Below are 25716 nucleotides of genomic sequence, written 5' to 3' on the forward strand. Positions count from 1 at the left end.
ATATTCTGATTCGTAACCGCAATCTATTTCTTGAACTAACATTTCGGAATCAGATTGATTTTTAAGACTAGGCTGAGGATTCCTTATGCACGCCATGTCATTAGAACTAGTGAAAAAAGAACTGTATAGAAAAGAAAACAAAACAAAAGGAAAACCATCAGGAATGATGAAGAAAGGGAAATTGTATTTCATTGATTGATAAAAGATAACAAGGTTTGCACACTCAAACAAACTGAAAAAATGAAATCTGGATTACAACCCTGGAATAATCCGTACAAACTTAAAGGAAAATCAAAGCGAACTACCAAGACTCCTTCCGAGTAGGGAGAGGAGTAGCCTTCCAATTATTAATCTTTGTTTTTGGCCCAACAAATTGCACTTCCGCGTTGCTAGAACTCTCTCCAATTTCCACCATATTCACACTGTAGAACAACTGCTCCAATCTTTCAATCAACTCCTTGTTAGGATTAATCGCAGAACTGGGAATTGTTGTCACTTGGCGACTCCTTGTAAATGACTTGACAAATCATCTGGAAAGACGTGGGACCAGCTTTGGAAGGACCCATGTCCTATATTTCAATTTCCTGGCTATTTTTATGTCTGCAGCTGTGGGCTTGAATCCCAGACCAAATGTTCCCAAGTTTTCAGGAGAGACACGGGCTGTATGATGACTTGCAACGCTAATCCCAAACCCTTTCCTGGTACAAAACCATTCTTCAATATTTCATACGCTACCATTACTGATGCGGCGTTTATCTTTAGATTCGGGATACATTTTCCTTCTGGAACTTTCTCGACCGACATTGCGTCCGAAACCTGGTAGACCCATGGTCCCTTGTCATCTTCCACTTCAATGAAAGGCACATTGGTGTTGTTGTGAGCGCACAAATTATCTTCGTCGTGCAACACTATTTCCTATCTTTCCCATTCAAACTTGACCATCTGATGGAGTGTTGATGACACTGCTTTAGCAGTGTGAATCCACGGTCGCCCTAATAGAAAATTGTAGGAAACAGCTATATCCAGCACTTGGAATTCCATTGTGAATTCTACTGGACCAATGGTCAGTTCCAACATTATGTCCCCGACTGAGTCTTTGCCTCCGCCGTCAAATCCTCGCACACAGATACTGTTCTTATGGATCCTCTAATCTTCTACTTTCAGCTTGCTTAGAGTGGAGAGAGGACAGATGTTCGCACTTGAACCATTGTCAACCAGTACCCGAGTAACCACGACATCCTCGCATTTTACTGTCAAGTAAAGGGCTTTGTTATGCTCAGTACCCTCTACCGGCAATTCATCATCAGAAAAAGTGACTCTGTTTACTTCAAAAATCTTGTTGGCTATCTTTTCCAGATGGTTTACCGAGATCTTTTCGGGAACATGGGCCTCATTCAAGATTTTCATCAGGGATTGGCGGTGCTCATCTGAATGGATTAGCAATGAGAGTAATGAGATCTGAGCGGGCGTTTTCCTTAACTGCTCTATAACAGAATAGTCATACATTTTCATTTTCCTCAAAAGTTCCTCTGCCTCTTCTTTAGTTACAGCTTTCTTTATCGGCGTAGAATTATCTTTAGCTCTTCTTAACTCCTCGGGAGTAAAAAACCTTTCTGAGCGAGTCAAACCTTGCGCTTTACAAACTTCTTCTTTGACTTCTTTCCCCTTGTAAATCACCGTCACCCGTTAATAATTCCAAGGAACAGCCTTGCTGTTGATTACTGGAAGCTGAGTTATTGGTTTTATAATAAAAGGCTCTGTGCGAGCACCCTTCACGACCACAACAGGTTTACTTGCGACCCCTGGCACTACAACTTTAACTTTCTCTGGTTTCACTGCAACAATGCTTGACGACCCTCTCTCGGCTACCACAACTGGCTTATCATCTACCCCTCTCAACTGGACCACTGATTTCCCACTGATTACTTTTCCCTTTGAGTTGGTTTCGCTGGAACGGATCATCATTACCGTCTTTGAGGGCTTCCTGGGCTCCCCTCTTTGTGTATCAACTCAATCATGTGTGTCTCATGGTGAGCTGGCAGTGGATTCTGATTGATATTTGGTGCTTCTAGGGCTTGAACCTCGATCCGATGAGTATCAATAAGCTCTTACACAGTTGGTTTTAGTTTCGAACACTTCTTTGTAACATGCCCAGGGGCCCTTGAACAGTACTCACAACTCACCGAGTGGTCAAGATTTCTAGGGGAAGGATTTGGCATTTTAGGCTCAATTGGATTCAACATGCCTAACTGCCTCAACCTGTGGAAAAGACTAGTATATGATTCCCCCAGTGGAGTGAAAGTCTTTTGCTTCTGTGACCTCTCATTCTTGAGGGCTTGGTTTGGTCGGAAACCTGTCCCGGGGGGATTTCTGTAGGCCCTTGGGGGTGGATATGTGTTTTGTGGAGCTGGGTATGGATTTTGTGGAGTCGGCGCACGCCATTGCGCGTGTGCCGGAGTTTGGGTATAGGTTTGTGCATGATGGACGGAAAAATGGGGATCTGGCAGTGGGTAGTAATGTTGTGGAGGACTATATGGAGTGTGAGGGTAATTTTGGTGGTAGGGCCGTGGTTGGCTATAGTAGGGTGACGGGCCTCTAGATCCGAACCAGGCTCCGGACTCAACAGTCGTGACATCTTCTTTCTTCTTCTTCCCAAGTACACCCCAGTGCCGCTTTGGTTGGCTTGAGTGGTTGCCTTGATCGCTGAATAGCTCATGATTTTGTTGGACTTAAGCCCCTCCTCGACCATGCCTCCCATTTTTACAACGTCATTAACAGACTTGCCAATTGCGGATATCAAATGACCAAAGTAAGTTGGCTCCAGACCCTGCAAAAAGTAATCGACCATCTCGCTCTCTTTCATTGGGGGATCTACCCTTGCTGCTTGCTCCCTCCACCGGAAACCATACTCTCTAAAGCTTTCACTGTGTTTCTTCTCTAGTTTAGTCAAAGATAGTCGGTCTGGAATGATCTCAAGATTATACTGAAAGTGACAAGCGAATGCTTGTGCCAGATCATCCCATGTGTACCATCTTCCGTGATCTTGGCGGGTGTACCACTCCAATGCTGCTCCGCTCAAACTCTGACTAAAGTAATCCATTAGCAATTCATCCTTTCCTCCGGCTCCCCTCATCTTCTTCTTCCCAAGTACACCCCTAGTGCCGCTTTGGTTGGCTTGAGTGGTTGCCTTGATCGCTGAATAGCTCATGATTTTGTTGGACTTAAGCCCCTCCTCGACCATGACTCCCATTTTTACAACCTCATTAAAAGACTTGCCAATTGCGGACACCAAATGACCAAAGTAAGTTGGCTCCAAAGCCTGCAAAAAGTAATCAACCATCTCGCTCTCTTTCATTGGGGGATCTACCCTTGCTGCTTGCTCCCTCCACCGGAAACCATATTCTCTAAAGCTTTCACTGTGCTTCTTCTCTAGTTTAGTCAAAGATAGTCGGTCTGGAATGATCTCAAGATTATACTGAAAGTGACAAGCGAATGCTTGTGCCAGATCATCCCATGTGTACCATCTTCCGTGATCTTGGCGGGTGTACCACTCCAATGCTGCTCCGCTCAAACTCTGACTAAAGTAAGCCATTAGCAATTCATCCTTTCCTCCGGCTTCCCTCATGTTAAAGTAAGCTACCGGATCACCATGTCCATTGTACAAGTCGAATTTGGGCATTTTGAACCCTGCCGGTAGTTGTACATTGGGGAATAAACACAGATCTTTGTAAGCCACGCTTACCTGACCTCCTAGCCCTCTCATATCCCTGAAGGATTGTTCTATGCTTTTCATTTTTCTGAACATCTCTTCATGTTCGGGATTTTTGGCTGGTCTCTTAGCTTCTCTCGGGAGATCAGAACGTGGATCATAGGGGTAGGTTTTAGGAGCTTTGAATGTGGGTTCCGGGGGATAATACTGGTTTTCCTAAGCTTGGAACACGGGTTCACTCAAGGATCTATGGAGTGCAGCTAGTGGAGATGTCACAAAGATAGGGGTGACTGGCGGAGGAGGGCATGAAATCGATTTTGGTGGTGGAACTTGCGTCATATGAGAAGTAGTGCCATGGTAGTGTTGATAAATGGGAAAACCTGGATTGGTGGCGGGATGATCTTGAGACTGAGCTAATGGTGGGGCAAAAGCCGGGTTGGTTGGGTAAGACGGTGATGATTGCCCTTGGGACCAGGCCTGGTACATTTCGGCCATCTGTTGCTTAAGCTTGAACATCTCCTCTTTCATTTTATTGACGTCCAACTCCTCTACCTCAACACTAGTGTCGACCTCGGGGATAGACATGATTTTTGGTATTGGTCCCTTTGATCTGGTTTGGTAATGATAATGTGCCAGTATCCTCTAAATAAACTAACTGCTTGAATTCTCTGGAAATCAACAACTTGTTAGTTTTTTAGAGTTTAACACATATGCAATTACACGTTGGGATGCAATGCACCTAGGTAATTAACCATTTCTATCATGCATTTGCTTCGGTTGCGTGCGTCATTCCGGTCTCTCACAATTGTGCCTCTTCTTTTAAACTTTCTTTATTCTATCCTTCTTTATTTTTCCTTTTCCCCTTTTAGTGGTGGTCGAATCCTATAGAGATTGCCTACGTATCATGTCCCCGCATGAATCAGACCATGCATAGTTCTGTCAGATAAGTGTGCAAGTAAATAAAACATTTTTGGGATTTTTAGCTTTTACACAACAGATGCTTCACTTACACAGACTCACTATCAACAAATTTAAAAATACCAACAGACTCTGACGCAAAGGCGACGAACAGACTCCGAAATCAAGCTTTCATACTCTAAAGAAATGCAGACTCGGAACAGAAAGAAAATGCAAACCCAACATGACTCACAGACTTTGACGAAAAGGAAATACAGATTCAAACGGAAAATTATGAGTACATCAATGCTCCTGGTGTCCGTGGGACATCATTCGGTCTTGCCACGGGCCTATGTGCAAGATCCCTTTGAAGTCGGTCCAAATTGTTCCTTATTTGTTTAACAAAGGTCATCACTGCCGCAAAGAATGTAGTGCGGGTCATACCCTCACAAATGTGGCACTTCATAATGATGTAGTTAGCGATGTTTCTAATTTTCTCTCCCGTGATGCCCTTTTCTTGTAACAAACGCCCAATCTGCTGGGACCTGGCCTCCAAGGTTTGCTTGGCTGCATAGTTTTGTTCCTGAAGTTGTTGCAAGTCTATTTCTAACTGTGCCAATGTCGTGTAATAGTGTTCCCTTTCAACCTTGAAGTCTTTTTCCTGTTTGATCATTTTGTTTCTCGTGGCGATGGCCCTTTTCTTCAATCCCGTGACCTCATCGTCGTACCTTTCTCTCAACTGCTTAACCAGGCATACCCGTTCATCTACATTTTTGGCTAATTGTTTTTGAGCCCCGGCCAGTTCACTTTCTTCTTTGTTCAAATAGAAACTATAGTTACTCATTTTCTACCTTAGGTTAGCTACGAGCTTTTCATCTCTGTTACTTCGGACTGGATTTTCTGCCGCTACTTTCAGTTTCTGAATTTGAGCTCGGGGGGCCTCATTTTCTTTGGTTAGCCTTTTCTTTTCACCCTCATCCACCGCTGCTTGTAAGCTATTCTCGAATTGAAGTTCTTTGATTTGCTTTTCCAGCTTTCCTATTGTGGCCCTGTACTCGTTTTCTTTGGCCAACCAAGCCCACGGTTCTTGCGATGCCTCGACGAATTACTGAATGTGTGGTTTTTTGGTCGGTCTTTCTGATTCGGCCCTTGCAGTGTTCTTCTTTCTATACCAGGCAAGGTAGGTGGGTGAGACCTCACCTTTAGATAGGTTCCGCACTCGGGTGCTTGCCGTCAAATACTGGCACTCATTCCAAACAGAACGAACTGTTTCTTCGTGAAATTGGCCGTCGGAACTAATCTCAACCGCGTGGATACTAAAATCTTCATCTTGATGCATCACCTGACACATTCCTAATTGTCTCATCACTCGGTAGGGAGCGTAAGGATGAATACCTCGAAGACCCATTAGGAGGAAGTAAGGACCTGTGGCGGGTATATACATAATTTCTTCAACAGGAAGCCAACCTAGTGTCCATTCTATTTGTCCCGTAGTGATGGCGCGAAGGCGGGTTATCCATTCTACAAACCCCTCCGGTAACTTGAACCCTGAAACCCTTGTGTTGAATTCTTTAATGCAGCTTTTCTCTGCGGATCCATAACTCATATACTAAGGGTGGTGGCACAAGTGCTCAATCATCCACATTTGTAATAGCAAATTGCATCCCTCGAAGAAGTCTGCCCCAGCTTTACAAGCTGTGAGAGCTCGGTATATCTCAGACACTATCATAGGGATGAGAGTGCTCTTGGCATTGGTAACCAGGACCTTAACAACTCCAGCCACCCGCAAATCGATATTCCCGTCTTTTCGGGGACCTTAGAATGCTACCATGAAAGCGAAACGCCTATGCTCGTCCCATTTTGTTCGGTTCCCTTTACTGCAAACCCCACTTTCTGGATCATTGAACCCTCCTACATGCTCGTACTTCTGGTATATAAAACGTAGAGTGGAAAAACCCCCTTCCAACTCGGAATATGGGATTCCCTTGCTTATCTTTAGCAAATCCATGAATTTGTGAGAGTTAACGGCCCTTGGAGCGATCAGATACTTATGCCTCAAACCTGCAGTACTTTTCATATAACCTGCTATCTCTTCCATGGTCGGGGTGAGTTCAAAATCCGAGAAGTGAAATACGTTATGTGCCGGGTCCCAGAACGTAACAAAAGCCTTTATGATGTCTCCTCTAGGTCTGATCTTTAATAACCCGGTGAGACCTCCCAAATGTAGATTGACCTTATCCTGCTCTGACTTGCCCAGATCTTCCCACCACATACGCAACTCCAAAGGGATTTTGTTCATAATTGTTACCGGAAAATTCTGACTCGTGCTCATTCTGCATGTTTTATTGGGGTGTTTAAAATTTAAGACTTATTTGACTCAAAATAAAATTAACACACATTTTTCAAAAATAAAAACCCCGATTTCGCAAATACGGCCTTTCAGCACTTCGAGAACGAAGATTTTAAGGCTGTGTTGGCTCACTGGTGAAAGCCTTGCAAAAAAATGACCACAGGTGGTTGTTCTTGCAAAAACGGCCTTCCGGCGCCCTTTTTAAGAACATTCAGCTATTTTTGACAAGAATGGCATCACTCTAACTATTTTTCAAATAAAAATAAAATTTTGTTCTTTTGGCTATTTTTGCAAAAAGGAAGTTGGACCCGATAAGGGTTGCCTACGTATCTCACACCCTGTGAGAATCAAACTGGCGTAGTTCGGGCAAAGAAAATAAACTAATTTGGAAAACAAGACTTCTTTCTTTTGTTTTTTTTTTCATTTTCTCAAAATTTTGGCAGAGTTTCGATGCTATTTGGGCACTGGTAATTATCTCTCTACACTGCTATTTTTCTTTTTTCTCTTTTTCCCACTTTTTCCGATATTCCCGTATTTTCAGAAGCCGATCAGCATGCAAATTTGAAGCAAATAAATGCGTAAAACAAATAGGATGCAGCAGGGTGGTCATTTCATTTCAGGTTGCTTGTCCTAGACGGACCCAACCCCTGTGTTAAGTCCCCTAAGTCAAAAAATGCATATGATGCACACAAACGTTCCTACTAGGGATCCGGCATGAGGTTTTGTTATACTAGGTTTAGTGCTTGGGTGTATTATTCTAGACCTGGCTTACCCGAGCAGACAACTCGAGCCGAGGATGGGAGCTGTGTACCGGTAACCAAAAGATCATCCGGTTTTGCAACTCATCCGAATCCTCGTTCTATTTTGGGATATGACACTAACAGAAAGAAGTCTCGACCAGCGTGCACTCCTTAGGAGAGAGAAGAGAGGGGTTACGTAGCAGTTTATATATACAGTTCAAATAATATCAAATCTGTAAAAGCAACTTTTAGCACATTAGGCCCAAACAGGTAATAAAATCAGATAATAAATAAAACCAATTATAGCAATCATTCTAAGCTCCAATTCTGGAACCCTGAACCAGAAGTTCCGGTGTTATCCCCAGCAGAGTCGCCAGGACTGTCACACCACCTTTTTACCTGCGCCGGCAGGGGCGTAGGGGAGTTTTTCCATTTAAAGGACAATCAAAACAAGATTTGTTTATTTAATTCAGAGTCGCCACTTGGGAGATTTATGGTGTCCCAAGTGACCGGTTGAATCCCAAATCGAGGAAAAGAAATGACTCTATATTACAGTCTGCGAACCAGAAATCCGGATAAGGAATTCTGTTAACCCGAGAGAAGGTGTTAGGAATTCCTGAGTTCCGTGGTTCTAGCACGGTCGCTCAACTGTCATATTCGGCTTATTTATTTGATTTTATACATGTTGGACCTGTGTGCAAATTTTAACTCTTTTCCGCTTTTATTGTTATTATTTTAAGTGAGAATTGCAACGTCGTGAAAACACGTCTCGAACCACGTCACATTAATGCACCCGTGGTTATTGACACATTTCGACTCCGTTTTTCGGATCACATAAATGTGCACCCGAGTTTAAGAAAGTAACTTATTAAAAGCGCGCCTAAAGTGACTTGCGGGTTATTATTTTGAGGAAAGCCGTGAAATTCATTAGACGGTCCGTCCCGACATCTAAAGTATTTTAACGCAATATTTACTGATGGCCCCGCAACTTCTGCATTTTATTTGGCGAGGCTCGTCTCATTTATTATTTAAAGGCTAATCCCAAAATGACTATTATTCTTCTATTTATTTGTCTCTAAAGAAATAAAAGGGGGGCCCTAATTAGTTAATATTAGAAAATCCTATAGTCTATCAATTGAAAATTAGTAGACCAAATGCCATTTCAACTTTAGGTCCAAAGAACCCAACCCATATGCTGGGTCGAGTTTGAACTACACGACTCGGTTATTTGATTCTGCTAACATTCATGAATAAATTAACTGATTCAAATTCAAGTAGACTATTGATATTAACCATTAACATGCAATTACTTGTTCCTACGTCGAAATAGTGAGCTTAACGAACAAAGGAGAGGACATCAATAACAAGCATGTTGGGCTGTTTTAAAAGCGCGTTTAACCTGAAATCGGAATAAGCACCACATGTTGACTTCTAGATTAGTTGTAGGTCCAAACAATACTGATATTCGATTTTTAACTCAATATTAACTGAAATCAGTACTAAACTATACTAAGTTTACAACTAATGTACACGAATTAACAGTTTAAACAGTCCTAATTAGGTAGAAACCTCACAGTCTACATTTCATTGAGTTATAGATCAAATTGGACTATACAACTACTTATCATTTATATCTACTGAGCTACAGGTACAACATCAAATAATTAAGGGCCCGAGCACTTCCATTTCATGTTTACATCTCAAGGCTACATCAAATTGAGCTTAGTTGTGTACCTGGATTGAAGTGAACAGAAGAATAAAGAGGAAGTCAGCAGCAGTACAGCACAACAAACAACAACAGCAGCAAATAGCACCAGCAGACAGCCAATTGGAATTCAGAAACAGCTCCAAACCCAGTTTCAAATCATAAAAAACACTTGATCACAGCTCATAACCAATTGTGAGACCAAACAGCAACATCAAAAAACTCCAGGCAACTAATTGGACCTCAAACTCAACAAGAAAACCAACCAGTGAACCTCAAACACTCCAGTAAACAGGCTGGAAACTGGAAACTACTCCCCAACAATTGAAAATCAGGCACTTTACTTCAAGCTTGCAATGCTCTTTTTTACTGATTAAAGAAGGATCAAATCAGAACCTAAGAGAACTAATTGCAATATATTTTGGTTTTCTGTTCTTAAACTCTCCCCAACTCTAAAAAGCTGAATGCCTTCTTTTAAAATGTTGTCTAAGACTGCCCTTAAAAAAAACTCTCCAAAACTTCCTCCTTCTTTTAGACTGATCCCGGACTCCTCCCTTTATACCCAAACACTGACCCTGCCAGCTCGTAAGAGCACTCAGGCAGAATTAAGAAACTAATTCTGCCCATGATATTCTTTAGAACTCCACTAGAGTATGTTTTGTTCTGTTTTTGATTCACTTGTTCACCACTAACCCTTGTCTTTTCTTTATTTAATTCAATGGTTATGGGTAGTACATACTCTTTTCATTCCCATCAGTCCTCCCCATGCTATTATGTTTTGTTCCCCACTACTACTAAACAAATGCATTAGTTTAATGCTACATTAGTACTTATTGGACAGAACACTTAAACTAACCATTTTAAAACTTTTAAGTCCCAAATTATCCCCTGAAACCCCTGTGATTACTATCCTGCCCCAATCCTTTTAAACCTGTATGAAACCTCAGCTATAACCAATTTAAGCCTATCAATTGACTAATGAACTAACTCTCAATCAACAACATTAGGACAATTTAACAAGGTCAGATTTATATCAGAACAAACTTAACAGAATAAACAAGTAGATTCAAATCATTAAACTCAATCACCAATTGAACTCATATCAAATCTAACAACATTTCAACCAAGATGGGGATTCAATGAATCAGGGCAATAGTCAGACTAGACTATTAAGGTAAAAAATTGATTCACACGGATGCATGAGAATAAGCTATCTATATTGGGGAAAAATATAACTCCAAATTAACCTCGAACAAAATGCTGGCACAACAAGTATACTAGCTATGAGCCTTGAGGCTGAGAATACAAAGGTCATAAGATAAAACAACATCCAATAACTTGAAGAGAACAACTGAACTATAGACATGAATGGACCAATTGACGAGACTATTTAATCGACTCAACAATTTATAGCATATGCTAATCAACAGAAGCAAACTGGACCAAGAAAAAGGTCTGATGGAGAAGGGGGAAAAACTACTTGACAAAAATGATGAATTAATCAGTCAAAATAAAACAACAACAAAAGAAAAAGGAAAAACAAAACAAATACCTCGAAATTTCAGACCAAACTCAATCCTTTTAGTCGACACTTCGTCTTGAAATTTTGAAGCCAAAACGGACCTTAATCGAGTATTCTCGACTGAGAACACTCGACTAAAGTTGATTAAAATCTCAAATTTCCCCTTTACTCGGACAGGTTCCAGGTTTTGGCTCTCTAGGGTTCTTCAATCGATTTAAAATTTGACCAGTTCTAGCAAGCTTCGAGCCAAAGTAGGGGTGGTTTGGGAACAAGGGAGGTCAGGTGGAGCTGGGGTGTGAACTTGGGACTGGTTGGGTAGATTTAGGGTTTTGCTCAAATCTCTGATTGAAGATTCGAAACAAACCGGGTTGATTCGAGGTTAAAGGGGTAGGAATTTGTGTTGAGGGTGGTTAGCAGGTTCAGGGGTGTGAATTTGAGGGTCATCGGTCCTCAGGCCGCCAGGTTTTCAGGTGAAGGGAACGAGGGCGGCTAGGGTTTGGTGGGTCGTTTGGTTCGTCTATGAAAGAGACGACTGAGGGGATTTGGAAATGAGAGGGGTAGGGGATTAGGATGGGGTTTGATAGGTTAGGGTTTAATCAATTGATTTCAGCCGTTGGATGATGGTAATCCAATGGCCACAATTGATTCGTTGATCAAAACGGGGTCATTTGGTAGTAATGGGGTCCGGGCGGGTATATGAACGGGTAAGGGAGATATGATCTTGGCCATTGATGGATTGGGATGTACGGCTGCGATTGGACGTGAAAGATACGATATCGTTTGGACGTCGTATTGCCAGGATGGTTGGACCGGGTAAAAGGGGTATTCGGACTGGGCCTGCGGACATATTGTTTGGGCCTGTAGAAAAAATTGGCGTGGTCCGAGTTTATCAACTCTTTCTTTCATTTCTTCCTTTCCTTTATTTTTTTTTAATTCTTAATTACCAAAAGTTCTAAATTAAATTGAAAACCAAAATTAACTTAGGAAATACTAATTAACCCTTAATAATATTTATCACACAAAATTAAATACAAAGATAATCACACAATTTGACATTAGACACTAAAAATGCGTAGTGTGTTATTTTTTTGATTTTTCATTTTCGTGAAACAAATTACTGTTTAATTAATCCTAAATTGTAAATGCAGATGCAACATATATATATTTTTTTTGTATTTTTCATTAATAAAAATAGAATAAACAATCACAGACAAAAATACAAATAATTAACCAAAATAACACAAAGCTATTTTATTTTGAATTTTTGGGAGTAGTTCTTGTAGGGCAAAAATCACGTACTCACAGCGACAATGTCTCTTATGCTTTGGGTCGAAGCGACCTTTTAATATAAGCTGGCAACAATGGCTCTTACGCTTTGGGTTGAAGCGACCTTTTAATATAAGCTGGAGACAATGGCTCTTATGCTTTGCCCTTAGGCATGTAGAGTTAACTATTTTGGGTTCGTTCTCCTTATCGAATTACGACTCGAGCTCATTTTGACCCTCAAGTTTTCAAATTTTAAGCTAGCGACAGTGGCTCTTACGTTTTTGGTCGATGCGACCTTTTATGTAGGCTATATTTTCCTCTCGTTAAGGACTTTTGAAGTAAATTTTGCCTGACTCGTTGTCGGTCTGGGAAGAACCTCGATTTTAAGTAACTTGCGGTGATGTTCGAGCACCTCGGGAGGTTTGGGTGGGTGGCTGATAGCTCGAAGCCTCTGATTCGGAGCTGACATGGTCGAAGCTCATGTGCCTATATCGGGGGTAGCCTAGTTAACCGATTCTTTCCAAAGTAGATTCAGAGTAATTGAAGGCCTGTGTGGGCTGGTGACAATGGCTCTTACGCCTTGTAGAAATGGTCGGTGTCCCCGAATCGCATTAGTTGGGATGGTACAGCTGTGTGACCGGAGTCACTTGTGTTTTTCTGGAGCCTTTGAGTCCCAAGTGAAGTAGTTTAGGCATCTATATCGAGGGTATGCCTATTTAGGGTCTTACAAGTTCAATATATAGTTGAAACCTTGGGATCGGGTTTATGCCTTTAGTGAGGTCATACAAATTTTACATGCCATTGAGGTCTTACAGTTTTACATGTCATTGAGGTCTTACAGTTTTACATGTCGTTGAGGTCTTATAGTCTTACATGTCGTTGAGGTCTTATAGTTTTACATGCCGTTGAGGTCTTACAATATTACATGTCGTTGAGGCCTTACAGTTTTACATGTCGTTGAGGGCTTACAGTTTTGTCACTTGGTACAAGTGTGATTCATGCCTTGCTTGAGGTCTTATAGATATAGTTGTGGCCTTACAAAGGTCTTGCGAGATCGAGTTTGCCCGATCGGAGTCTTACGGCCTCGAGTTTTGATAAGTCGATGGAGATGGTGCTTGACGGCAGTCCCCGAGTTGTCGAGGATTTCCTGACTCGGGAGACATTATTTGCAAATTTTGTATTGCCTTATTGAGGACTTATGGTTTGGAGATCCCGACCCTGGGGTCATGCAATTTTGGAGATATCGACGCCAATCCCCGAGTATTCGGGGAACATTTTGGAATTGGATATGTTTAGCGATCTCTGCATTGCCTTATCTGAGGGCTTATGATTTTGGAGTCCCGACCCGGAGGTCTTTTAGGTGTTGAATTGTTGACGCCAACCCCCAAGTGTTCGGGACGTTTTCAGCAAAGGAGTTGTTTTTACGAAGGTGTTGAGTCTCTTTTGGAGCGCGAGATGCTTTGATGACAAATATTCTTCAATTACTTAGTGCAAGTGTACACGTTTTCGCCGTTAGAGGCCCGGCTATACAGACACGGTTCGTTCGACCATTTGGCCAGGTACATCATTTTCCTATAGGGGCCCGATTTGGCAACTCTTGGCTTTTCCGAGCAGATAACATTTGGGGGGGATGCCCCTCAGTGTTCGAGGTTAATTACAAAAGAAGCCTCAGACACTTGTTGAATCTCCCTTAGGCAGCATGAGATGTTGCCTCATTAAAAACCTTACCGGTAAAACCCTTTTCGGGATAAAAACTCAATCGAAGGAAAATAGTGCAACAGATGCTTTAAAACCTCAAAGTCTTCGAGTTGGGTTAACGTTTTGACTGCTTCGATTGGGTACCTGCATAAGGGTTAGTATAGAATATGAAATGAAAAGGAAGATGGCTATACCTTAGTGTGAGATGCGTCGGCGATGTTTTGAGGGTCGATATGTTCTAATCACTTGAGGTGAGGACGCGGTATGGTCCTTTATTTCATTTAACTGGGCTTAATCGGAGGTTTGTCTTGGTTACCCTTTTGGCTCTTTTGCGAGCGGAGGTATGGGTACCGGTGCCACGTCATGCATCGCAAACATTTCCCTCGCCGCATATTGTTCCCCATAGACGGTTTTAATTCTATCCTTTGTTTGGAATTTCATCATTTCGTGGAGAGTGGATGGTACTGTTCTCATGCAGTGTATCCACGGCCGTCCGAACAAGGTGTTATACCTCATGTCTCCTTCGATGACATGGAATTTGGCATTTCGGGTCGTGCCACCACGATGACTGGGAGTGTGATTTCTCCTTTGTTGTTTCACTTGCCTTGTTGAATCCGTTGAGGACTCAAGTGGTGGGCATGATTTGGTTAAGCATTCTGAGCTACTCTATCACCCTCGACCTGATATTGTTGGTCGAGCTACCTGGATCCACAAGTACACATTTTATTTGAAAAGAATTTACAAGGAAAGAGATTACCAGTGCGTCATTGTGAGGCTTAGACAAGGTCTCGGTGTCCTCTTCGCTAAATGTGAGGGTGTTCTCGGGAACATATCCCTGGGTTCGCTTTTCTCTGGTGATGGATATTTTTAACCTTCTCATTACGGGTCCTTGCAGCGCATCGGCGCCTCCCAAGATCATGTGAATGACATGTTGTGGCTCATTTGCTTTGTTCTTCTTGGCCGCCTCTCTTTCCCGGAACTGATTTTTGCCTCGATCGCTGAGGAATTCCTGGAGATGAGCTTTGTTAAGTAGTCAAGCTACCTCTTCTCGGAGTTGGTCGCAATCCTCAGTCATGTGGCCGTGCGTGTTGTGAAACTCGCACACCAAGTTGTGATTCCTTTTTGAAGGATCCGACTGTACAAGCCTGGGACATTTGGCGTCTCTGATTTATTTTTATGGCGAACACGATGTCCGATACATCGATGTTGAAGTTGTATTCTAAAAAGAGAGGTGGCCCCACCAGCCCTGTATTCCTATCGAATTTGGCTCTGTTGGTGATTCCCCGAGTGTCCTGTCCTTGGTCTATCCTTCGATCATTGCGTGGTGGGTTGCGCCTCAGGGCGTTCCTCCTATCTTCGACGTATGGCTGATATCATTCTTTGTTTGGTTTTGGCTCATTTTCCAGGAGCCTTCTTGGGTATACTGAGCCCGATGGGGCTCCCAACTAGTCATCCTCGGCCCTAATTTTCGACTGGTACCGATTGTGGACGTCCAATCAGGTCACAACTAGATACTCGATCAAATTCTGTTTCAATTATTTTGAAGCCACCGAGCATCATTCATTCAGACCTTGAGTGAAAGCCTGCACTGCCCAATCATCAGAGACTGGCAGTAGTTCCATCCATTCCATTTGAAAGCGAGATATGATGTGCCAAAGAATTTCGGCACATTTAATACAAATTGCTTAGATTTTAGCTTGTTTTAGATGCAATTATCTTTTATACTTATGTAATTTTGGTGTTTTTGCAATGTGTGAGGTTTAAGGACTTAAGAGCATGGAAAGGGAATCAAAAATCCACAAAAAGACAAGAAAAGAGCAAAATGCATCACAAATGTGGAAATACGGACTACAAACCCAACATGCGGGCCGCAAAATGCTCAAGGGAATCGCAAACCCCAACAGATTGTTGGGCAAAGTCCAGTGCAAGAAATGCGGTCCAATCTTCGATCGCATAACCTGTTTGCGAGGCTCATAATGAACCACAAATTCGTCATGAAGGTTTCTGAAGGTGGAAAATGCGATGCGAAATGCGATCACATATCTTCAATGCGGACCGCAAAACGTGAATGCGATGAAAGCCTAGAAACTAGGGCTTGAAGATGCGATGTCTATGTCAAGAATGCAGACCGCATGTCTGTTATGCGACAGATATGCGGTCGCATATTTAACGGAAAATGGTATTTTTGTCCTGAGCTTTGACCCACTATAAATAGATTTATTGGGGTTTTGTGGGGGCATCTTGTCTGATTTTGGAACTACAATACAACGCTTTATTATTCCTCTTTTTTGGAACCTTTTGAAGGAGGGATCTTGCACTTTGTAAGCTTTATGGCATTAAATATTCTCATCCTTTTGTATTCTAGTATATGTAGCTAACTTTAAATACTAAGGTTGTGGACCCTTAATGGGTGTTTAACATTGAATATATGCATAATGGTTGGTTGATATTTATTTACTTCTCATTCTTCATTTATTGTTAGTGGTTGCAAACATTAACAACTGCCATTAAATTCTTACTTTGCTTGGGAAAGTGGGTTAGAATTTGGTAGAAGTAAATATCAAAGACTCAACGCTTTAAACCTTGTTTAATAGAATCGCTTAGGAATAAGTGAGTTTTATTTGGCATATATTGATTGTTCTTAATTGCAACTCTTTTGTATTTGGAAAAATCATAAAGAGGAAATACTACCCAACTATTGAAAAATATTGGGTAGTCATTTAGAAATCATTTTCATATCAAAAGAACCTTCCATTAGAAAAATATCATATTAACACCGATAGCATTACACTTCATTGAAGAAGACACAACCTTGGTTTCTTTAATCAAATTATTTACATTCTCAACATTACAATTAGCTATTTCTTCAAACCAAAATCATTTCATACTCTTGTTATCATTAACCGAATAGAATTACGACTTTAGTCAAGTAACACACTATTTGAGTAACCTTTTCACACATATTCCCTGTGGGATTCGACCCCAACCTTGTTGGGTTATTATATTTGATACCGACCGCCTTACACTATTTAATTAAAGTGTAATTTTAGCGTATCAAATTTTGGTGCCGTTGCCGGGGAATACGGTTTGAAATTACTAATTAGTGTGTGCTTTACTTTACGTCTTAGTCCATTCCATCACACTTTGCTTGTTTTGCTTGGTGTTGATAGGAAAACATGGCCGATTATGAAGAGGAAATGGAGGCAGAAATGGAAGAAAATCCTTTTGCGGACATAGATGAGTACATCGAGGATACAAATGCTATTGTACGTCCGGTTGTTGGTGCTGCAACTTTCAAGGTGGAACATGGGTTAATCCTTATGCTCAAAGCGGAGGGGGTTTTCAGGAATTCCACTGATGATGATCCGACACAACATCTTAGAAACTTTTTGGGTATGTGTGTGATGCATAAGCAGAACAACATCTCTGATGATGCCATAAGGTTGAGGGTGTTCAAGTACTCACTAGCTGGGGACGCAAGGAAATGGCTTCAAAATATTCCACCAAACTCCATTCATTCTTGGCCTGAACTTGTCCTAGTATTCTTAGCTAAATGGTTCCCGCAAAGTAAGAAATCTGAGCTCCGGGATAAAATTTTCTTTTTCAAGCAAGTACCGAAAGAACATCTACATGAGGCATGGGATCAGTTCAAGTTATATTTGGTGAGGTCTCCCAACCATGGTTTTCCGGATTCCATCTTGTTGGAAAAATTCTACATGGTCTTGGATCCTATGAACCACTCTATAGCCAAGAATGCAGCTGACGGATATTTCATGGGCAAATCATTCGCAAGGGTCACACAAATACTTGACAAAATGGCAAAGCATAATCAAGCATGGCACTCAGAGGACACTACAGGTGGAATTGCATATGGATCTCCTTCCTTGACCACCATAATCAAGGAAAAACATGAGAGGGATCAAGTGATTGCAGGGCTTGCCACAAATGTCAACGTGTTAACAAAGATATTCACAGAAAGACAAACGAAGAAAGTAAATGTGGTGGAAGATGTGAAACCCATATCAAATGAAGACTTTGAGGAGGCAAACTATGTCTACAACTCTCAAGGAGGATATCAAAGGCAACAATACCAAAGTCAAGGACAACAAAATCAATGGAGGCCTCACCCGCAAGGGCAAGGCAACCAACAGTGGCGAAATGACCAAGGCGGCTCAAATCAAGGCAATTGGAACAACGACAACAACTTCTCAAATCGGAGTTCAAACCCTTATGTTCCTCCAAAAGGTCAATATTCAAATCAAGATTCCTCAAGTGAGTCTAAGTTGGAAGGTATGCTTGAACGGGTATTGCAAAATCAAGAGAAGTCCGACACTTCTATGAGGAATATGACCGAGCTTGTTGGCTCTCATACTGCATCCATTCAAAAATTGGAGATGCAAATGAAAGACCTCTCTAGGGAACAAAATCTAAAGCAAAATGGGACACTCCCAAGTGACACAATTGCGAACCCCAAGGGTAGTGGGAGTGGTCCAACTTCACATGTCATGGCAATTACTACTTGAAGTGGGAAGGTGCTACAAGGAGGGAGTGAACATGTGGTTGAAGTTGAAGAGTCCGAACATGAAGTTGAGGTTGAAGAGCCAAGTGTTGTTGAAGTTGAAAAGGTTCCAGAAGAGTTGAAAGTGCAACAAGAAAATCGGGAAGAGGTTAAGGAAAAGGTAAAAGAGACACCAAAAACTATACCACCCATTCTTAGATCTCCTCCTCCATTCCCTCAAAGACTTTCTAGAAAGGTTGATAATATCAAACTCGAAAAGTTCTATGACATTCTCAAGCAATTATTGGTTAATATTCTATTTGTGGAAGCATTTCAAGAGATGCCGGGTTTTGCTAAGTATTTGAAAGACTTGATTACCAATAAGAGAACCACCAAAAATGAAGTGGTGAATGTGACTGATCGGGTTAGTTCCATCATTGCAACATCCACCGTTCAAAAGAAAGATGACCCGGGAGCTCTCACCTTTCCTTGTACTATTGAGGCACATGATTTTGCAAGAGCCCTTTGTGATAATGGGGCTAGCATCAACTTGATGCCTCTTACCATTTACAAGCAAGCAGGGTTAGGTATGCCAAGGCCCACAAGTATGAGATTGCAAATGGCCGATCGTTCCATAAAGAGATCGGTGAGAGTTGTTGATGATGTGCTTGTTACAGTGGGAAAGTTTCATTTACCTGCCGATTTCGTAATCCTTGATTGTGCGGTTGAAAAAGAGATCCCTATCATTTTGGGGAGACAATTCCTAGCAACAGGAAGAGCACTAATGGATTTGTAATGGAATGAGATCAAATTTCGTGTAAATGATGAAGAGGTCACATTCCAAGCAAGCAAGGGTATGAAACTACGACATAAATATGAGAGCATCTCGGTGATTGATGTTGTTGATGAAGTGGAAGATGCGGTTGAAATGAAGATGGAAGAACAATGCCTTGGTGAGGCATTGACGGCTATTTTGGTGAACTTTGATGGTGAAGATATGGAAGGATATATGGAATCGGTAAATGCATTGAGGTGGCTTGGGTCCTACACTTATGCTCCATCAAAGCTCCCTCTCGATTTGGAGAATAGAGCCACTCCTCCCACAAAGCCTTCTATTATTGAGCCACCGCAACTAGAGCTCAAACCACTTCCACCACACTTGAGGTATAAATTTCTTGGCTCAAATGATAATTTACCGATAATCGTTTCTTATTTGTTGAATGATGTGCAGGTAGAACAATTGTTGGAAGTCTTGAAGGAGCATAGACAAGCTATTGGATGGACAATTGCGGACATCCGAGGGATTCCCCCCGGAATTTGCGAACACAAGATCCAATTGGATAGAGAGATGAAACCAAGTGTGGAACATCAACAATGGTTGTCCATGCAAGAGGTGGTAAAGAATGAAATCATCAAGTGGTTGGATGTCGGGGTAGTTTACCCCATTGTTGATAGTTCTTGGGTGAGCCCTGTGCAATGTGTGCTGAAAAGGGGAGGCATGACCGTGATTGAAAATGATAAAAATGAGCTCATCCCAATAATAACGGTGACCGGATGGAGGGTGTGTATGGATTATCGGAAGCTCAAAAGTGCCACATGCAAAGACCATTTCCCTATGCCTTTTATTTATCAAATGCTTGATCGGCTAGCGGGAAGGTCATTCTATTGCTTTCTTGATGGATATTCCGGTTACAACCAAGTCAACATCGCATTGGAGGACCAAGAGAAGACAACATTCACTTGCCCTTATGGAACTTTTTCTTTTACCGGATGCCTTTTGGTTTGTGCAACGCTCCAGCTACTTTTCAAAGATGCATGATTTCCATCTTCTCCGACATGGTAGAGGATTTTCTAGAGGTTTTAATGGATGACTTTTCGGTGGTAGGTGACTCTTTTGAGCATTGTCTCAACAATATTAGACAAGTTCTTAAGAGATGTGAGGAGACCAACCTTGTGCTCAACTGGGAGAAATGCCACTTCATGGTAGATGAAGGCATTGTATTGGGGAATAAAATTTCAAAACATGGCATAGAGGTTGACTGGGTAAAGATCGAGATCATTTCCAAGCTTCCTCCACCTACTTCCGTTAAAGGTGTCCGAAGTTTCTTGGGGCATGCCGGGTTCTATAGGAGTTTTATCAAGGATTTTTCCAAGATTGCAAATCCTATGTGCAAACTCCATGAGAAAGATGCAAAATTTGTGTATGATGAGAAATGCCTCAAAGCCTTTGAGGAATTGAAGCAAAAGCTCACCAGGACACCTATTATTGTCACACCCGATTGGTCTATTCCTTTCGAGCTCATGTGAGACGCTAGTGGTGTAGCAATTGGAGCAATGCTTGGCCAACATCACAACAAGGTTCTCCACCCAGTCTATTATGCTAGCAAGACACTCAATGGAGCGCAAATGAATTACACGGTGACCGAGCAAGAACTTCTTGCCATTGTCTATCCCTTTGAGATGTTCTGAGCTTATTTGTTGGGATCCAAGGTGATAGTGTACACAGATCATGCTACTCTTCTCTATCTCATGGCAAAGAAGGATGCAAATCCTAGGTTAATTCGGTGGGTCTTGTCGTTGCAAGAATTTGACTTTGAAGTCAAGGATAATAAGGGAACTCAAAATCAAGTAGTGGATCATTTATCAAGGCCTGAAGAGGCAGAGAGGTCAAAGGGAGATCGTGAAATCAACGATACATTACTTGATGAGCACATATTGGCACTATCTAGCACTTTTGCTTCTTGGTACGCTGATATTGCTAACTACTTGGTGAGTGACTTTACTCCGGATGGATTGGAATCCTATCAAAAGAAGAAGTTTTTGAGAGATTATCGGCAATACTATTAGGAAGAACTATTCTTGTTTCAGGTTTGTCCTGACAACATCATCAGAAGGTGTGTTCTAGAAGAAGAGATTATGCCAATTCTAAATGCATGTCACGACTCACCGGTTGGGGGTCACCATAGGGGAAATCGAACGATGGCTAAGGTGCTTGAATGTGGTTATTATTGGCCATCGATTTATCACGATGCCAATGAAATGGTCAAAGCTTGTGACCAATGCCAAAGGAAAGGATCAATCTCTAATAGGCATGAAATGCCAATGCACTTTGTGATGGAGATAGAAATCTTTGACGTGTGAGGAATTGATTTCATGGGTCTCTTTGTAAACTCTAGTGAGATGAAATATATCTTGGTGGCTGTGGACTATGCGTCCAAATGGGTTGAAGCAATTGCCTTACCAAACAATGAGGCAAGGAGTGTGACCACATTCTTGAAGAAAAACATATTCACTCGGTTTGGCACTTCTAGAGTCATTCTTAGTAATGGTGGGTCTCATTTCTGTAACAAGGCTTTCACGGTGCTACTTGAGAAATATGGCGTCAAGCATAAGATGGCCATACCTTATCATCCCCAATCAAGTGGTCAAGTTGAAGTTTCCAACTGGGAGATAAAGAGCATTCTAGGAAAGACCGTCAATGCAAACATGCTCGATTGGTTAAGGAAGCTAGATGACGCATTGTGGGCATACCGTATGGCATACAAAACTCCTATTGGCACTTCTCTTTATCGGGTAGTCTTCGGCAAAGCTTGTCATCTACCCGTAGAACTAGAACACAAAGCCATGTGGGCTCCGAAGAGGTTGAGCTTGGACTCGGCTGAAGCTGAAAATTTGAGGTTAACACAACTCAATGAAATGGAGGAATTCCGTTTCCATGCATATGAAAGTGCAGCTGTGTATAAATAAAGGATGAAGTTCGTCCACGACAAAAAGATCTTGAAGAGGGAGTTTGATAACTGTGATTTCTACATGTTTTATACCCATTCTTACCAAAGCTTTGTTCATTAACTGCCATAAATTAGTCCCAAAATGCTTACAAGTTGTGCTTGATTGCAGGTTTGAGAGACAAGATGACAAATACCAAAGATCGGCTCAAAAAGGAGTGAAATCTGCCAAGTGTCAAAAGACAACTGAAGTGGGGAACAAAATGACCTGTGCGGTCCGCACTGATGTGTCACGCGGCCACACAGGAGAGTTTAGAGGCTGGGTTATTTCAAGGTCAACATGTGCGGTCTGCACTGCTTTGCCACGCGGCCGCGCAGGATAGTTTAGAGACCATGCAAATTCCAAGTCAATATGTGCGGTCTGCGTTCCTTTCCACGCGGTCCGCACCCAAGAGTGTTAGAGACTTGGTCATTCAAGGCAAAAGCCCACGCGTCCGCACACCTAATCAGTGCGGTTCGCATGGATGAAGTTCAGAGAGGGTGGATTTGGACCAAAACACCCTACGCGGACGCGCGTCACATTTGTGCGGTCCGCGTCCCTAGTGTCAGAAGCAAGATATGAAGACCCAAACCCCTACGCAGCCGCGCGTCATTTGTGCGTGGTCCGCGCCAGACCCTCAGGGGTGTTTTTGTCCGGTTTTTCCTATGTAGTATAAATAGGACATTTTACTTTTTAGAGTGAGAGTTTTTTTTGGTTTTTATCAGATAGCAGCTGAACTCGAGACTTCATAGTTTTAGCCTATTTTGGGCAATTTCTTCTAGTATTAACGTGGATTTGAGTAGATTAACATTGTAGTTAATTATTATGTCAATTTCATCTACTATTTCTTCAATTTCTGTTTCTATTATGGCTAGCTAAACCCATTAGCTAGGGTTGTGGCTCAACCCTAGTGTGGGTAATTAATGGGTGTGATTGTTTAGTGCATGAATGATGTTGGGTATTTGTTATTTGGATTAATCTTATGTTTTCATTAAGATTTGGTGGTTGCAAACACTAAGTCTAGCTTAGTGAGTCTTGACTCTTCTTGAGAAAGAGAGTCTATGACCCCAAGATTAATTCCAACAAGGAATTGTGATGGACCCATGAGAATGGTAGTCCCAATTAACGGTTTAAGCCTCGAGAGAGTAATTACCCAACTTGAACCATAAGTTTCTTGGGCAAATTGGCCTACCCAATTGGTCTTGAGAGAGTCAATTGGAAAAAATCACTCTCTCTACCGAGAGGTGTGAGAGTGGGTGCAAAAGTGCAACGGCTATAGCATAAATCCCATATTCATCATTCTTGCATTAGGAATCTCTACCCGTTAGTTGACCACCTAGGTACATGCCACGACCCTAGTGCCTTTCTCTATATTGCATACAACTTAGAATCAATATCTTAGCCTAACTTAGCTTTAAACTTGTAGTTGATAATCAAAAGAAAACAAAAAAATGTTAGAAGATCAATTAGGAGCTAAAACATAGTCCTAGACCATACAAACACTCAACTCCAAATTGAAGCTCCCTATGGAAAATTGACCCCGATACCACTATTGGGTAAAAGTATTAGCGCCCACTCTTCCTTAGGTTGAGTCCGCTGCGATCACTTTTTGGCGCCGTTGCCGGGGAGCTTTACGGTGTTTGACTATTTGTTAGCTAGTTTTTTGTTTTGCTTCTTTTTCCTTCTTTTTACTTATTCTATTTGTGTTAATTCACTTAGGTACCAATGGCTTTAAACGCACAAGATGCTATTAATGTGGGAGTGGAGGAGGTGGAAGACGTAGAACAAGAGGAGGTTTTACCCCAAGCACAAAGATGGGGTAGAAATTCTAATGCAAATGTTAATGCTAATGACAACATACCAGACCCTCCTCCACCTCCACCAAGAGTGGCACCAAGAGTTCTACCCAATCAAGGGTACGCAAGTGCAATAGTTCCTCCCCGAATCCGGGCGGGGAACTTCCAAATCACCAATGTCATGCTCACTTTGCTCGAACAACGAGGGTACTTCACAGGCGCCTCGGACCAAAACGCATACAAGCATTTGAAAGGGTTTTTGTATACTTGTTAGGGGAGTAAGCAGACAAATGTTTCGGAAGATGCACTGAGGTTAAGGCTTTTCCCCTTCTTACTTCGAGGGAAGGCATTGGATTGGCTAGAGAGACTCCCAAATCATTCCATAACTACGTGGGATGAGTTAGCCGATAAATTTATTGCCAAGTTCTTTTCTCCTAGTCATATGGAGGCTCTTCGAGATGAGATTTTATCCTTCAAGCAAGAGCCGACGGAGCCTTTACATGAGATATAGGAGAGGTTTCGGAAGATGGTAAAAGAGTGCCCCAACTACGATATGAATGATGTTATGATCCAATAGACGTTCTATCGGGGTATAAACACAACAAACCAGTGCATTGTCAATCAGTTGGCCGGTGGTAGTTTTATGAAGCTTCCATACAATGAAGCTTGTGATGTTCTTGATGAAATGACCGACACTTCTTCGGCATGGCAAAGCCGGGCTAATGTTCCTCAAGGTGATCCTAATGTTATACACTTGCATAAGGAGTTGCATGATCACGGCCAAGCCATTGCCGAACTCACAACAACAATAAACCAGTTGGCTAAAGCGCAACTTCAACAAGTTCAAAATCCGCGCCAAGTCAATGCCATGGAGGGAGTGAATATGATGAAAAGAAGGCAAAGAGGGCAACAACAACCTCAAGAAAATTTTGACAACTATGATGATGGTGGTGGATATTCAAATGAAGGTTTTGATGACCAAAGTGAGGAAGTCCAATATGTCAACAACTACCAAAGGAATAGAGGTAGTCAAGGGAATCAACAATGGAGACCCCAAGGTAATTGGGGCAATCAACAAGGTGCCAATTGGAATTACAATAGCAATCAAGGAGGCAATTGGGGGAACAATAATTTGGGAAATCAAGGTAATTGGAACGGGAACAACAATTGGAACAACAACAATGGTGGTCAAGGTGGTTTGAACAACAATGGTGGTAAAGGTGGTTGGAACAACAATGGCGGACAAGGTAATAGGGGGCAAGGCTTTCAAAGGCCCCCAATGTATCAACAACCCAATAACTCGCCTCCATTTCAATCTCAAGGGTCGAGTTCGTCGGGCAATGACATGGGTCGAATAGAGAACATGTTTGAGCAAATGATGAATAAGAATCATGACTCTGATGCTCAATTGGCCTCCCATAACACTTCAATCCATAATTTGGAAGTACAACTCGGGCAAATTTCGCAATCTCTCAACACTCACCCAAAGGGTGCTCTACCAAGTGATACGGTAGTAAACCCCAAGGGTGGGCATAATAATAATGTGATGGTGGTGACCACGAGAAGCGGAAGAGGCGGTGATGTGCAAGCCTCAAGAGGTAATCGAGTTGTGGTTGATGAAGAAGAGTTGCAAAATGATGAGATCCCGTTGGTAGTTGAGGATGTTGTTGAACAAAGTGCAAGTGATGATGTGAGAATTGAAATTGATGAGGGTGAGGAGGAGACTCAAGAGGTCGTGACCCCGTCTAGGGAACACGTTATTGATATGCC

The 25716-nt window shown here is 42.0% G+C and overlaps 2 protein-coding genes across 2 annotated transcripts; both read left to right on the forward strand.

The window, feature by feature from the left end:
- Positions 1–17063: 17063 nt before the first annotated feature.
- LOC138885583 (uncharacterized) lies at positions 17064–19181 on the forward strand. Its single transcript, XM_070166546.1, has 2 exons — positions 17064–18363; positions 18430–19181. Exons 1-2 carry the CDS (start codon positions 17064–17066, stop codon positions 19179–19181), a joined length of 2052 nt encoding a protein of 683 aa, XP_070022647.1.
- Positions 19182–20914: 1733 nt separating this feature from the next.
- Positions 20915–21526, forward strand: LOC138885584 (uncharacterized). Its single transcript, XM_070166547.1, has 2 exons — positions 20915–21154; positions 21254–21526. Exons 1-2 carry the CDS (start codon positions 20915–20917, stop codon positions 21524–21526), a joined length of 513 nt encoding a protein of 170 aa, XP_070022648.1.
- The last annotated feature ends 4190 nt before the right edge of the window (positions 21527–25716 follow it).

Source organism: Nicotiana sylvestris, chromosome 2 (assembly GCF_000393655.2).
Source record: "Nicotiana sylvestris chromosome 2, ASM39365v2, whole genome shotgun sequence".
Taxonomy (NCBI): Eukaryota; Viridiplantae; Streptophyta; class Magnoliopsida; order Solanales; family Solanaceae; genus Nicotiana; species Nicotiana sylvestris.

What these genes read in the sequence shown, in the direction of transcription:
- LOC138885584 (XM_070166547.1), top strand. Translation starts at nt 20,915, where the DNA reads ATGGCAAAGAAGGATGCAAATCCTAGGTTAATTCGGTGGGTCTTGTCG. An exon ending in CTGATATTGCTAACTACTTG is followed by an intron (nt 21,155 to 21,253) that starts GTGAGTGACTTT and finishes TTCTTGTTTCAG; the next exon opens with GTTTGTCCTGACAACATCAT.
- LOC138885583 (XM_070166546.1), top strand. Translation starts at nt 17,064, where the DNA reads ATGGCCGATTATGAAGAGGAAATGGAGGCAGAAATGGAAGAAAATCCT. An exon ending in CACAATTGCGAACCCCAAGG is followed by an intron (nt 18,364 to 18,429) that starts GTAGTGGGAGTG and finishes AGGTGCTACAAG; the next exon opens with GAGGGAGTGAACATGTGGTT.